The sequence below is a fragment of the Schistocerca gregaria genome, chromosome X, assembly GCF_023897955.1.
Source record: "Schistocerca gregaria isolate iqSchGreg1 chromosome X, iqSchGreg1.2, whole genome shotgun sequence".
Lineage (NCBI taxonomy): Eukaryota > Metazoa > Arthropoda > Insecta > Orthoptera > Acrididae > Schistocerca > Schistocerca gregaria.
The window spans coordinates 726031218-726046624 of NC_064931.1; the positions used below are offsets into that span (position 1 = coordinate 726031218).

A 15407-nucleotide genomic window follows, 5' to 3' on the forward strand; every position below is an offset into this window, starting at 1 on the left:
TATTTGATATACCCATCAACTCTTTAGCATATCATTTCAAAAGTTGCTGTTCACTCCTTTTTTGTTCTGCTTATCATCCATGTTTCACTTCCATACAGGGCTATAATCTAGACAGATTGTTTCAGAAAAGACTTCCTTACACTTCAGTTATTCTGTTTCAAAAATGCTTTTGGTGCTGTCGCCAGTTTGCATTTTAAGTGCCCTCTACTTAGGCCATCATTAGTTATTTATCTGATTTAATAGCAAAACTCACCTACTGTTTTTAATGTCTCATTTCCTATTCTAATTCCATCAGCTTCGCCTGATTTATTTCAATTACAGTCCATTACCCTTGTTTTACTTTTATTGATGTTAATTTGTTTTTAAGACACTAACCGTTTTGCTCAAGTGCTCTTCCAAGTTCTCAAAATGTTTGTTTCTTCACCCCGTACTCAAATTCCATTTTCAGTTTCTCCTTGGTTTCATTTATAGCTTATTCAGTGTACGGAAAGAATAACATTAAGGGTAGGCTACAATCCTGTTTCACTCCCTTCTCAACTGTGGCTTCCCTTTTCGTATCCTTTCTCTCTTACAACTCGAATCTGGTTTCTCTATAAGTTATAAACAACCTTTTGGTCCCTGTATTTTATCCCTGCTACTTTCAGAATTTCAAAGAGTGCAGGCCAGTCAACATTGTCAAACACTTTCTCTAAATCTATAAATGATGTGAATGTAGGTTTGCATTTATTCAGCCTATCTTCTAAGGTAAGTCATGTCAGCAATATTCCTTTAAGTGCTCGTACATTTCTCAAGAACCCAAACTGTTTTTCCCCAACACCAGTTTTTCCATTATTTTCTCTGTATTTGGTATGTCTCCAATCTGCAGCTTGGCTGAAAGCCAGCTCAAAGGAGCCACCCAAAGGGCCTCCACATGCTTTCTTTCCCATGGCTTCCTGTTTTTGTCTGTGAAAAAGTGAGTCGTGCATTTATGTTGTACCACGGTCCATCCTGACTCAGAATTCTGTTTAGGTACCCAGTGCACGGACTTCGTTGTGCAGTCACAATTTTGTTACTTCTCGTTGATAGGGAGAGCAGACACATAGGAGGTGGAGTATTCATTGCAGACAAAAATATCCTCTACTGAGGCCGATTGAGTGTGCCAGCGAAGCTATCTGGACACGTATAACAGGTTTAGGTGAACTAAAGTTAATTGTTAGATGTCTTTACTGGCTACTCAATTTTGCTGTGACAGTTTTTGAGTAATTCAAGGAAAGTCTATGCTTATTAGCACAGAAATATCCAGATCAAACAGTATTAGTTGGAGGGGACTTTAACCTGCTGAGTATAGACTGTGATGTCTATGGATTTCCTGAAGTTGGTGCAGTCAGTCATATGAAGTACCTTTGAACATGTTTTCTGAGGATTGCTTTGAACAACTAGTTAGACAACCCACTTGCAATGGAAATATTTTAGACTTTGTCACTACAGACAGGTCTGACCTTATCGACAGTGTCAGTATAGAGACAGGGATTAGTGGTCGTGGTCTCATCATAGCGACAGAATTATAGTATTACTAAAGCTAATAAATCTGTTCAGAAGGCTGGGATAGCGTTTATGCTAGAAAAAGCAGATAAGCAGTTGTTAGCATCCCACTCTAGTATGACAGACATTAGAGGGATTATGGGCAAAGTTTAAACTGATTGTAAATTGCACTCTGGAGACATTCATGCCAAGTAAGTGAATTAGGGATGGAAAGGACCCTCCATAGTTTAATAATCAAATTCAGAAATTGCTGCACAGACAGATTATTGCACTCACATTTCAAAAAAGGAGCACACAAATGTTGACTGGCTAACGTTAGTAGAAATTCGTGCATCCGTAAGGTGGTCAGTGCGCAAAATATAAAACTACTTCCACCATGATACCTTAGTGAAATACCCTGTCAAGAATACAAGAAAATTCTGGTAAAACTTAAAATCACTCATTGACCAGTCTGGTATGGAAATAGAAGTCAGCAGAGAAAAGCTAAAATTTTAAATTTCAAGTTTAAGAAATTGTTCACAGAGGAGGATTATATAACCATAGTCATTTTACTGTCTACATACTCGTGCATGGAGGACATAGAAATTGGTATCTGTGACAGACAAGAAGCAACTGAAAGAGGTGCAGGTCCAGATGGAGTTACAATTTGGTTTTACAGAGCATACTGTGCAGCATTGGCCCCTTGATTAGCCTCCATTTGCTGCTATTGAAAAAAAGCACAGGTGAATCCTGTATATAAGAAAGGTAAAAGAACTGACCCACATAATTACAGACCAATATCCTTAACATTGGTCTGTTGCAGAATTCTTGGACACGTTGTGTGTCTGAACATAATAAATTTCCTTATGACAGAAAAGCTTCTGTCCACAAATCAGCACAGATTTGGAAAGCATTGCTCATGAAAACCAAGTTTGCTTGTGTCTTGCACAATAGCCAACAAACCATGAATGGAGTGCAAAGGCATATTCCATAGTCTTAGATTTCCGGAAATCGTTTTACATGGTGCTCCACTGCAGACTGTAGACGAAGTTCTGAGGTTACTGATTAGGTTCCCAGATATGAGTGTGACTCTAAGACCTTCTAAATAATAGAACCAAGTATGTCAACCTCGACAACTAGTATTCATCAGAAACAAGGGTATCGTCAGGAGTGCCCCACAGAAGTGTTATATGACTGCTCTTATTCTCTATAACTTATGCACAAGTGATATGGTGGCCAGGGTGAACAGCAATTTACAGCAGTTTACTGAAGATGCTGTGGTGTACAGGAAGGTGTCCTTATAGAGCAACTTTAGCCATGTTTAAGATGACTTAGACAAAGTTTGTAATTGGTGTGATGAATGGCAGCTTGCTCTAAATGTAGGAAAATGTAATTTAATGCAAGTAAGTAGTAAAAACAATCCTGTAATGTTTGAATACAGCATTAGTTGGGTGCTGCTTGACACAGCCACATCAGTTAAATATCTAGGTGTAATGTTGCAGTGATTGAAATAGAATGAACACATCAAGTGGGCAGTAGGAAAGGCAAATGCTCAACTACTGTTTATTGGAAGAGTTTTGGGCAAGTGTAGCTCATCCGTAAAGGAGGCAGCATATGGAAGACTAGTGCAACCCATTCTCGAGTAATGTTAGTGTGTTTGGGTTGTGCACTGTCTCAGGTCAAGGAGACTGCAAAATGTAAGGACCAGATACAGTGCAGCATGTTACAGTACCTCAAAAAGAAGGCAAAGAAAATCATTCTATCTCTCTTTAATGAAATTTGGCTGTCTGGAGGCTATCTTGACTTGTGCAGGTAAGTAATTTTAGTACCCCATCTGAAACCAGGGAAGGAGCGAACGTTCCCCAGTAGTTAACCATAGCATGACCCTCATTAGTCAATTGGCATCTGACCTGGGTTTCAGAATCGTAGGAACTACGTAGTCACTTTCAGTGTGGGTTTACGAGGTTTTGCACTACCCTCTATAACCTCCCTCTGCTGGAAGTGGGTATACAGTGTCTTTCCTACAAATTCCATACCTCGTAGGTATGTCGTCTGCCTTGACAGGACCAATGATTTTACTTGGGAACCTAAAATCCTTGTACTGCTCCACAAATGGGGCTTCCATGGATGTGTACACTTATACATATGGTCCTTCCTTTCCTTTAGGTACTGAGTAAGAAATTTTCATCAGAGAAATGTATGTGTGTTAATTTCAATCATTCCTCTTATATCTTTAACCTACCCATTATCAAAATTAGTGTCACTGTTCTCAGTTTTTTAAAGTTTATTGAAGTTTCTAGATCTTACATTTGATAAGAGGCTAATCAGGTTACCACATCAGAAGAATAATGAAGCCAAAGGCCTAAAGGCATTCAGCATATTAAAATGCCTCAGCCACAGGTCATGGGGAGCAGACATATTCTGTCTTCAGCAGTTTTAAAAGTCTCCATCTTGATTAGACACACGTGGTTTACAGCTCATCTTGGCCAATGTATCTTAACATCTTTGATACTGCTTACCACGAGAGGATTAGGCTGGGAGCAGGGGTATATAAGTGTCTGATTCAAAGCCTCTTTGTTGAGGCAGGTGAGCCACCACTTGTTGTCTGGTGGCAGAGCCTCATGACGCATCACGTATGCAGCTTGCTCTTGACGCCACAGTCACTGGCATTCTATACCATTTATTTGCCTTCTAATGGCATGAATATTCATGGATAGACTGTGAGCAAAAAGGCTTTTCAGGATTCAGTTGATCTAGAGGCACTTAATGCAAACTACGTTGCTGTACTTCATCAGGGTTGGAGTCCTTCACTATCCTAGTTGATGAGGAGATCCAGAATTATTTTAGATTTGTCAAGGTACAGGAAGAATTTTACCCCAAAATGTGTTTTTAAATTCATGTTTTACAGAATTTTACCTGGGCACTGCAACTATGTTATAATTTTCACTGAGGGGCTAAATTGGAGGCTTCCATTCGCTGTGCTGTGTTATTTCCTGAATATGCACACAAGATTCACTTAGCTAGTGCTTGCATAGTGCATGGTACTGAATTATATGCGGCTTGAAGGTGCTGGAGCAGATGAGATCTAATCGTGCTACTAAATTCCTCATCTGCAAAGACTCCATAAGAGCCCTACAGTCTATCCATGACACAGCTAGTGATCTGACAGTTAAAGTTCTCTGTTAAATTATTTGAGCTATTGTGTAGTTACAGTCCGTTGATTTTAGAAAAAAATGACTAAGTCTTACGTATTTCGTCCTTGTGTATGAAAGTGTGAGTTCAAATGAGATGATGGAGCAGAGTAGATAAAATTTATATTTTTGATCATACTTACTTACAACCAAAATGCCAACCCTCATTCTCATCCAAAATACAAAATGTCATTGTCCAGCCAAGTACCATTTCCCTCCAAACTTGTGACTCCACTGCTTGTATCCACTTGAAAGACCTGTACTGGCATTCACCAACCACCTTTCATTTAAAGACACTAACATATTATACACCTTTATAAGCAGGACTACTATTGAAAGCAGGCGTATCATATACAAAATTTTCTGTAAGTACTGCACAGACTAGTGCTGGCATTAACATAAGCAAACTCCCCACCCATGTTTGTGGCCAGCACCACACTGTGTGTGAAGGCAGTATTTTATCACCTATTTGCAGAGTAAGTGCCGCCATTGTACTTATTGGACCGTCTGTCTCTTTATATGTCCTCAACAAGATTGTTTTCTTCGTGGCCTCCCTTTATTGTGCCTGGACATTCACACCTACCGCCTCATTTGCAATCTGTTCCTCAGCTCTTTTGTTCATTTAGTGGATCCTTCCACCCCATCTGGCACAGTGATAAAAATTCAAATTGAATAAGTTACTCTGTTATTAACCATGTGTATCTGTTTTAATTAGAACATATGCATGTCCTCAGATAAAATTTGATTTTGTAGGCCATATCGGCCCATTAATATCAGTGAAGCATTAGTAAATATCTTGCAGCCTTGCATTTCTGCCATGCAACAAATTTTTGTTTGTTGTTATAGTACAGCTGGGATCAAGGGATTGCCTACAAGAAGTCTATTCCTCCCTCCTTCCCCCTCTTTTCCCTCCAAAGCAGAATTGAATTTATTTCTATTTATAATTGTTTATTTGGTTGTTACAGTATTGCACAACAACAAGAGCTACAGCAGAGGTTACAGGCTCAGCCTGTGCTAACTCCAACTGCAGTACCCGATGACTTCTGTGGCTTAATGACTAAACCTTTCTACAGTGCACACACAGGAAGGCAGCATCCAAAGCGTAAGAAGGACCAACCTTCAGCAGCTTCAACATCATCTACCACTACAGTAACATCTGAACCATTTGGGGAGGACTTCAGTGGATTCTTGCAGAGGAACTTGAGCCAAATGGATTCTAGTTTGCGTAGCTCACCAAGATCTCCACAGTCATCAGCAAGCACACGAAGTGCTGGTGGAGATACCTCTTCAGACGCGTTCTCATCGTTTCAATCAGCTGATACAAGTAGTACAGATAGTCATTCAGTACAGTGGAGTGCATCTGCTCCGAGTATTTCATCAGCATTTAGACAGCCAGTTCAAAGCCAACAGTCACAGTGGAGTAAAACTGCTGTGGCAAGTGGGGTGGCTGGGACCCCCCAACAGTTTAGATTTCCAGTACCACCATTTCCTAAGCCAGGTGGATCATCTTATGCATCAAGTGCAGTGCTGTCTGCATCATCTCATGCTTCAGGTACAATATCGTCCGATTCAATGTACATCCCAGGTCCAGCATCATCTGGTATTTCCCTTTCTACCTCAAAAACGTCCACATCTTCCTATACTGCTACCTTATTATCGACGCCATCACATTTCACTCCTGGTACAGCAACACCTGGATCTTTTATTTCTGAAGCATCAACCTCTTCATCTACATACCGTCTTGGTCCTGGGTCATCCTTATCCTCAACTACATATCCCCCTTCCTCAGTGTCATCTTCATCTTATGAATCATCATCATTGTCATCAACTCTAAGTACAGTGGTATCTAGTTCTTTCTACACCCCTATCACAGTGTCATCTACCTCTTGTTATACCCCAGGTGTAGTATCCTCTACCTCTTATTATTCCCCTGTAACCGAACCAAGTGATACTGCTCGTAAACCTGTCAGAAAACTTTCCATGTCTGAAATAGATGATCTTTTACAATAGTTCATGCCCGTCCTTTTATATGTTTGAAATGTGAAAAATTGTCAAAGTTATGTGATTAAATGTATGAAATATTGAAAATAAAAATATTTATGTGACAATGACCAAATCAGACAATTTAATATCTTGTAACTGATGTCTTAATATACCCATTTGTTTGTATCTTCCAGCTGCAGTTAATTGATATGATTCTGTGGCATTTAAAATTCCTGTGATGAAATGACAGCATTACATCCAAAACGCACATGATGGTTAAAATACCATTGCACCTGGTAACATTGCTGTATGTACTCAGCGAGAGGATTACATTTGTGAGGAAATAGCATTTAGTATTGGTCTACCCACCTTGTGACTTCTGTTTTCCTAAATTCCTGGCAGTTTCTTCTAGATCACACAGACAATGGCGTTATAGTATGTGTAATGTTGGGGGAGAGAGGGAAAAGGGGGGGGGGGAGTACGGAAAGATGAGATGATGTTTCTTTAAGTATGGTGGCTGTAGACGACAATGAATAAAATTGGTATGCCACTTAAATATGGCCACATTGCAATCTGAAATGGGACATTTCATCACTGTCCAGTGCTATTCATGCATCTGGATCCTGGAGCCAAACTAAGTCTGTTTGCTTGCTGGGTATTAGTAGAGGGAATGTGCAGAATGCTTCAATACTGTGCTACGTTTCAATGAGAAATTTACTGCAGTGGTACTTGAAACTATCAAAATAATAGCAGTAATCATAATAAGGTAGGTACTTGGCATTTGGGGATTATACTGTTAACTTGCTAATTCATATAAGTAAAAATGGTTTTATGTAGCGAAAATATAAAAAAAAAATTTACGGTTGGAATTAGACTATAAATATGAATACGGAAGGTAAAAAGATTCTCTTAAATTTATCATTATAAGCCTTGCATTGTACGCAAATGAGAATACTGTTAAATGTCTAGAAGCAATTCACAATGCAAGCAGTGTATATTTTTAGTAACACATTCCATTAAATAAGTCATTACAATTGTAGAGTTGTTATACCTATTTTTCGACATGTTGTCTGTTGGCTATTGGTGTTCATCACAGGATCTTCATCTGATTGTTTAGTGGTTTTTCTGACTTTTGCCAGTGTAAGTAGCTAGCATTGCTAAAGAGTCACCCTTAATTGCTGATCCAAACTGTCAATGAAATATGAAGCTTTGACAACGCTAACCACACATGTGGATGAAACATAAGAAACATTGCTAAACCATCATCGACTGAAGATCTAGAGACTAGTGCCAATCATTGTCGGAACCATTGTAGGTTATATTTCTCATTATCTGGTCACATGGAAAACAAGAGGTAAGATTGCAGGAAGGTCTATGGTGCTTGAGCCAGCACAGAATTAATCTAGTAGTTTGTTTAGAGCATGGCTAGATTGGCAGATCAGTAACTCGTAAACAGAAATTACTACTTCCCATTACAAAGTTATCTGAAAATTGACAGTCAATTTTCTCAAATAGAGCAGGTCCATCTAACTGCAGCTGAAATGACAAAGAACTCAGTTTTATGTAGACTTTTTTCTTAGCAGATCATTCTGATTTATATCAGCTCTCTTAGGCGATGTTTTGTGCTTGCTTAGCTGTGCCTGTAAACTGACACACTCGGGTGGCTTATATTTCAGCAGTCATAATTATAAGTGTCTTGTATAGGTGACTATGTTGAATGCATGTATCATGTTGCATTGTGTTCATTTTTGATGAGAGAAGGGAGAGGCTGAAACTTGGTGTGGGAACATAGGACTTAGTCGACTGTAGAGCTTAACTTCCCCTTCAGATAGTTGGATCACTATGCAGTGATCAAATCATGCCCGCGGTGTGCTACTAAACATTCACGTGAGAATTGCCCGTCATGCCAAGCTATTTGCTTTTATTGTAATACAAAAGGACATGTTCAGAGTGTTTGCCAGAAAAAGCTCAGATCGGAAGCTCAAAACCATTCCAGGCCCTTTGCTTCGTGCCGGAATCGGAATCGCACCAAGGATACTCAGGCTCGCGAAACTTCGCCCATGGAAATTCATGTAGTTCATTCCACTCCGCCCAGTGCCACTCTCTCTAACAGTGACTGTGTTCGTCCCAAAAATAGAGTGCGTCGACATCGCCGGACCTCCCGTCAAGTCGCAAGTGATTATGTACCAGTGTCAGTTCATGTTGCACGAGACAGTCGCTCTTGTCGTCAGCAGGACAATAAACTTTTTGTGGACTTGGCCATTAACGGCAAAGTGATACCTTTCCAGCTCGGTACCGGAGCTGCAGTTTCACTGACCAATCAAGACACTTACAAACTGCTGGGTACCCCCCCCCCCCCCCCCTCCCGTTGCGTGCCGCAAATGTTCCGTTAACAAGCTATTCCGGGCAACGTATCCCTGTGTTAGGACAGTGCAGCCTTCTTCTAACATACAAAGGACAAACAAAACTTGTGTCATTTTACGTCCTTCGTTCTTCTTCTGCAGTGAACTTGTTTGGTTTCGATTTATTTCAGTTGTTTAACTTGTCTATAGTCAATCAGGTCCTATCAGTGAACCAGACAGTGCTTTCAGACAGTGTTTCTCGTCTTTGTGAAGAATTTGCAGACATATTTGCACCGGGCCTCGGCTGCGCTAAGAACTATATAGCACATTTGCAACTGAAAGTAAATGCGCAACCGAAATTTTTCAGGGCGCGCAATGTTCCCCACGCATTGCGTGATGAGGTCGAAAAAACATTACATGAATTGGAATCGCAAGGTGTAATTGAATGTGTGCAGGCTTCTCTCTGGGCATCACCCTTAGTAATTTTGCCAAAACCTTTCAGCAAATTGAGACTTTGTGTAGACTTCAAGGCAACAGTGAATCCACAACTAGTGATTGCAACTTTTCCTTTACCCCACCCGGAAGATCTTTTTGACAAACTGTGCCCGGGTAACTATTTTTCGAAGTTGGACCTAGCAGATGCGTACTTGCAAATGCCGGTGGACAAAGAATCCCAGCGCGTTTTGGTGGTTAACACGTATCTTGATTTGTATCGAGACAAACGACTGCCATTCGGGTGTGCATCCGCCCCTGCATTGTTTCACCAATATCTACAAACTGTTTGTGCATCGGTCCCTACTGCAGCAAATTATCTGGACGATATTGTGATCTCCGAAAAGACGGAAGAAGAACACTTTGTCAATCTCAGAACATTATTTCAGGTCTTGCGACAAAATGGTCTTCGCTTGCGAAAGGACAAATGTGTGTTTTTTGCTCGGGACTTGCCATACCTGGGACATGTAATCAATGCCCAAGGCATACATCCCAGTCCCACGCACCTGCGTGCCATACAAGACTTGCCTTCGCTGCAGAATTTGAAGCAGCTACAGAGTGTGCTGGGAAAAATAAATTACTACCATCGCTATGTGCCACAGGCCTCTTCCATTTCATCTCCGCTTCATCGCTTACGCCGTAAGGGTGTTCCGTTCGTGTGCACGGCAGAATGCGAACGCGCCTTTCGCCAGTTGAAATCGGCGTTGCTTTCCAATACTTTTGCCTTATGCCATTCGATCCCCAGAAGCCCCTTTTGTTGATGGTGGATGCATCAGATTTCGGGATCGGTGCTGTGCTTGCGCACAAAGATGGATCGCACGATCGCCCTATTGCCTTTGCGTCCAAATTGCTCTCGTCTGCGCAAAGAAATTATTCACAGATCGAGAAAGAAGCATTGGCTCTCGTATTTGGTGTTACAAAGTTTCATGCTTTCTTGTATGGTCGTCACTTTACCATAATCACAGACCACAAACCTTTGACATTGGTATTTCATCCGATCAAGCCTGTACCTCCACGTACAGCGCCGAAATTCGTTCGCTGGTCTATTTTCCTCTCGCAGTACCGCTACAATATCTTGTATTGGTCCACTGCTAAGCACGGAAACGCCGATGCGTTGTCCCGCTTGCCTGTTGCTGAGGATAGGGCATTCGATTCCTCCGAACTTGCTTGCATGTTCATAGATGCGGAAACCGATGACGTGGTCGAATCGTTTCCGATTGATTTTCGTCGCATAGCTACAGCCACAGCTGCCGACCCTGTCCTTGCTCCCGTTCTGCGTTTTGTAGCTATGCAATGGCCTTTGTCAAAGTCACGGATCGGGGACCCGTTGGTTCGCCGATGTTTTGCTCTTAAGGATAGGCTTTTTGTATGACGTGGTGTTTTGCTGTTGCGTTCTGATAATGATCAGTCCAGGGTCATGGTGCCACGTTCGTTACAGTCCTCTGTCTTACAGCTTCTCCACCAAGGACATTGGGGTATAGTAAGAACGAAACAACTTGCTCGTCAGCACTGTACTTGGTTCGGAATCGATGCTGCGATTACGAATATGTGCTCTTCTTGCATGGTGTGTGCCGAACGACAATCAGCACCACCACGGAAATTCTTTGCATGGCCAAAAGCCACTTCCCCTTGGTAATGCTTACACATCGATTTTGCTGGTCCATTCTGGAATGCTCGATGGTTGGTTGTGGTAGATTCATTCAGTAATTTTCCTTTTGTTGTCCGGTTGTCTTCCAGCCCGTCATCTGCCACCATCCAAACGTTATCCCCTATCTTTTGCGTTGAAGGTCTTCCACAGACTATTGTTTCCGACAATGGCCCAGTATTCATGTCAGTAGAATTTCAGTCATTCTGCAGGGCCAATGGTATTCAACATCTGACGTCCGCGCCGTTTTCGCCACAGTCAAACGGTGCCGCTGAACGATTGGTCAGGACTTTCAAGTCACAGATGTTGAAGTTGAAAGAGTTGCATTCTCGGGAGGACGCGTTATTGCTCTTTTTGTCCTCGTATCGCTCTCAGACCCGAGATGGTCGCTCGCGGGCTGAGTTGCTCCACGGTCGTCATCATCAAACCTTGATGTCTTTGCTACATCCGCTGCATCAGGTTCCTGTGCAGTGGCAGACACCTGCGTTTGCTCCAGGCGATGTTGTCTACTATCGCCACTACCGGGGTTCACGGCGTTGGCTCGAAGGGCGCATTCTTCGCTGCCTCGGCAGCGCTATGTATCTGGTTTTGAGGGCCTCTGGTGAGGTGCGTCAGCATCTCAATCAGCTGCGCCTCTGTCGTCGCACGGGATCTGCCGCTCGCCGTCTGCTTTCAGCGACGTTGCCGTCCGGCCAGCGCCCCTGGGACCCACCTACTGTCTCGCCTCAGCCCCAGGTGTTACAGACGCTGCCTTCCATTTTTCCCCATGGCAACGTGCCGCTGCCACAGGCCGCCGCTGCCACCTGTTCTCCCGCCGGCGACGCCCGCAGAGGACGCATCGCTGCAACCGCCGGACGCCTCCCTGGGTCACGCGCTGCCGATCGCTTCCCGTGACCAGTTGTCCTCCGACATGGAACTCTTACCCGCTCCAGACCGTACGTCGCCTTCGCCCGTCGGGTGCCCCGGACCGATGGAGGTCGACCCTTCGGACCCTCCTGTCTCTCTAAGGGCGCATACACCGTATGTTGGCGTGCACCCTGGAGCAGGTTTTCAGGCGTTTCCTAGCTCCCCGCGGTCCGAATGGCAGGGTGTGGGTGGCACAGCCTCGCCTGTTAGGCTCCCCACCTCGTCGCATACGTCAACATGCAGTCCTCCCCACGGCGGGCGGAAGCCTTATGCCACAACCGTACGCTGATTTGCGGGGGAGGAATGTGATGTCACCGCCAGACACCACACTTGCTAGGTGATAGCCTTTAAATCGGCCGCGGTCCGGTAGTATACGTCGAACCCGCTTGTCGCCACTATCAATGATTGCAGACCGAGCGCCGCCACACGGCAGGTCTAGAGAGACTTCCTAGCACTCGTTCCCAGTTGTACAGCCAACTTCGCTAGCGAAGGTTCACTGACTTCTACGCTCTCACTTGCCAAGACGATAGTTAGCATAGCCTTCAGCTACGTTATTTGCTACGACCTAGCAAGGTGCCATTATCTGTACTATTGATATTGTGAAATATGTACTGTCCAGACCAACGTTAACCAGTAATGGATTAAAGTTAAGTATTCCACCAGATACATCCGTTTTTTCTCAATTGTAATTCCCTTGTCATGTTCCAGACCTCACGCCAGCCTGCGTGAGCTAAAACGCATGCATTTCGGCCTCCTTTAGGAACACGGTTGGCTCTCCTGCCAACCACAACAGAACCAAATGACAGCATTGGTCCACAAGGTTAATGTATTCATAATTACTTCTGGTCATGTTGAAGGTTAGTCTTATCCATGTTGAAACAGCTATTGGAAAACTGCATTGAGGAGCAAGTGGCTAATATTGTTAAAGATTTGAAGAAAACCTAGTAATGTTTTGGATAGAAGAGCTAAAGCTACAGGGATCTCTAGAGTGAGGAGGATGATGCAATATCGTGAGCTGCCTTTTGTGTAAACCATTCAAGATCATCATCTAAAGTATGGTTATTATACGGAGGATTACTGAGATGACAAGTAAGTCCACTTGCTATTAATGAATAATGGAGCTCCAGTTTTCACTCCAGGTAACATAGTGCAATCAATCGCAGATAGACATTGGTACTTTAATTTTTCTTTCTTTCTTCAGTGAACTTTACTTATCCCCAAATTGCAAATTGAAACGGGTGGACACACACACACACACACACACACACACACACACACACACACACACACACACACACACACACACCCCTACTACTACTACTACTACTACTACTACTAAGGTGCTGTGTATTCAGTCTGCTTCCTAATGCCTTGGCAAACAGACAAATTTATAAAGAGACAAAGGACAGTGTGTCTACTTCTAAATGCAGACTCACTGTCAGTACTCTGTTTTTAAATGTACCTGACTCCTGCACAACATCTCCTCTGTGTGGTGAGTTGCAATCTATCCAACTGATATTTTAAGCAACTTTGACATTAAAGTTGTACATAGTTTATATGTAAGTGATATACATTATGAAGGTACTAGAATGTAATATGCCACATATTCCCTAACGCAAAATTGTTACAGAGAATCAAACTTCTATAGTTGCATTCTCATAAACTCTTACACAAAATAAAAAAAATAACATTCCACCAGTATACGTTTTATATTGCATGTAAAGGCTACCTTTGATTTGCTTAATTTTGTTGATTCTGGGAAGCAATTTAGAGCTTTATACCCATATACAAAATGTGTTTTACTCACCTCCTAACATACAGAGTTCTGAACATAAGGCTAATATACATAATACTTGACACTGTCAGCTTAAAATTTTGCTGTTTTTTATGTTATTTGTAAAGACTTGTTATTCTTGTATTATGATCATGACAATCTTCATTATTGTGCAGTTGGGAAATTTTATTTTCTGAAACAAATTCATTCACGTATGTAGTGATAAGGAAGTGGTATAATTTTGTTATACTTTAAGAGTGGTCTGCAATTCTCAAGCTTCACTTTAATGAATAATGAATATTAGCATCATGGCTTAATTTTGAAAATGGTTTGATGTTCACTGCTGTTGCCTCAAAAAAGTAAACCATAGGACATGACCAACTCGAAAGTGGATGGTACATCAATTTCAATGTATTTGTAGTCACTGCCTCACTTCTTGTTGGTGTGAAGCACACTTTCCCATCATTTACCTGTGAGTTTCGAAGTTGTGTGTGTCAGTGATTTACAGCATAAAAAATGGATTTGTATGCTTGGTTTATGCAAGCAAGAACACTAATAACTATGGCACTGCCTGCCCAAAATTAATCATTAGTTATTCTAGGTGGCTCACATGATGACAGTTGGCACTTATTTTTGAGATCCCATGTCACATGACTGTTCAGCATTTGTTCCTGCATCTTCTTTATACAGTTTATCATTTCATTCACATTATAATCAATTAGAGTAGTTTCCCACTGATTAAATTTTACTGAAAATATTGTGAAGGGCCCCACAAAAGCTTACCTTTATCAGCTGCAATGGGATACAGCGAATGGTGTCTGGCCCTCATGCTTTAACATTACCTACTGATAAAGACAGATTTGAGGAGTGACTGTTTTAGGGTTCCTGGCTGGCGCAATTGAGACACAGCTTTCTTTTTCATTATTCTTTTTATAGCACTATACAATGGAACATGTACACTGTTACTTTTACCTGTTTGTTTAAGTTAAGACAGTCTTTTGGAACAATGGTTTGACTGCATAGACATAAATCAGAAGATAAATTATTTAAGGAGCAAAGGTACCAACTCCCCAAAACACTGAGGCACATGAATAAAAATGATAACTTTGCTAGCTTTTGTACAAATCCTTTTTCAGAATTATAGAATACAAACACACACACTTGTATGGCTACATTGTGGCAGCTGACTTTCCATTACCATAAATTAGAAGGTATGGACAAAAGAGTGCATGTTAAGAGGATGTAACGGTTATTACAAAAACATGTAGGGTAAAAGCTTTGCATAAGTAATGTGTCACTCTAGCTAAATACACAATTTGAATAACCTACATCAGGTAATAAAGAGTCTGCTTTTGCATTACTTTTGATAGAGCTACTCATGTAATGGAAATAATTATTAACTTGTCAGTGAGCAGTATCCATGTAACTATCATTTGATTTAATTATCAGTCATCAGTCTAGAAACAAAAGAAATATATCCAGAATGAGATTTTCTCTCTGCAGTGGAGTGTGCGCTGATATGAAACTTCCTGGCTGATTAAAGCTGTGTGCTCTACCAACTGAGCTACCCGAGC

The 15407-nt window shown here is 41.8% G+C and overlaps 1 protein-coding gene across 2 annotated transcripts in view; it reads left to right on the forward strand.

The window, feature by feature from the left end:
• The window catches only part of LOC126299596 (SCY1-like protein 2), a gene marked incomplete at its 5' end in the record, with an annotated part of 158499 nt that extends 151692 nt beyond the window's left edge, over positions 1–6807 (forward strand). Inside the window, 1 exon segment of one of the 2 annotated variants that reach the window (XM_049991616.1) lies at positions 5657–6807. In XM_049991616.1, the coding sequence (XP_049847573.1) occupies positions 5657–6701 (1045 nt within the window). In that variant the 3' untranslated portion in view covers positions 6702–6807. 2 annotated transcript variants of the gene reach the window in all.
• Between the last annotated feature and the right edge of the window lie 8600 nt (positions 6808–15407).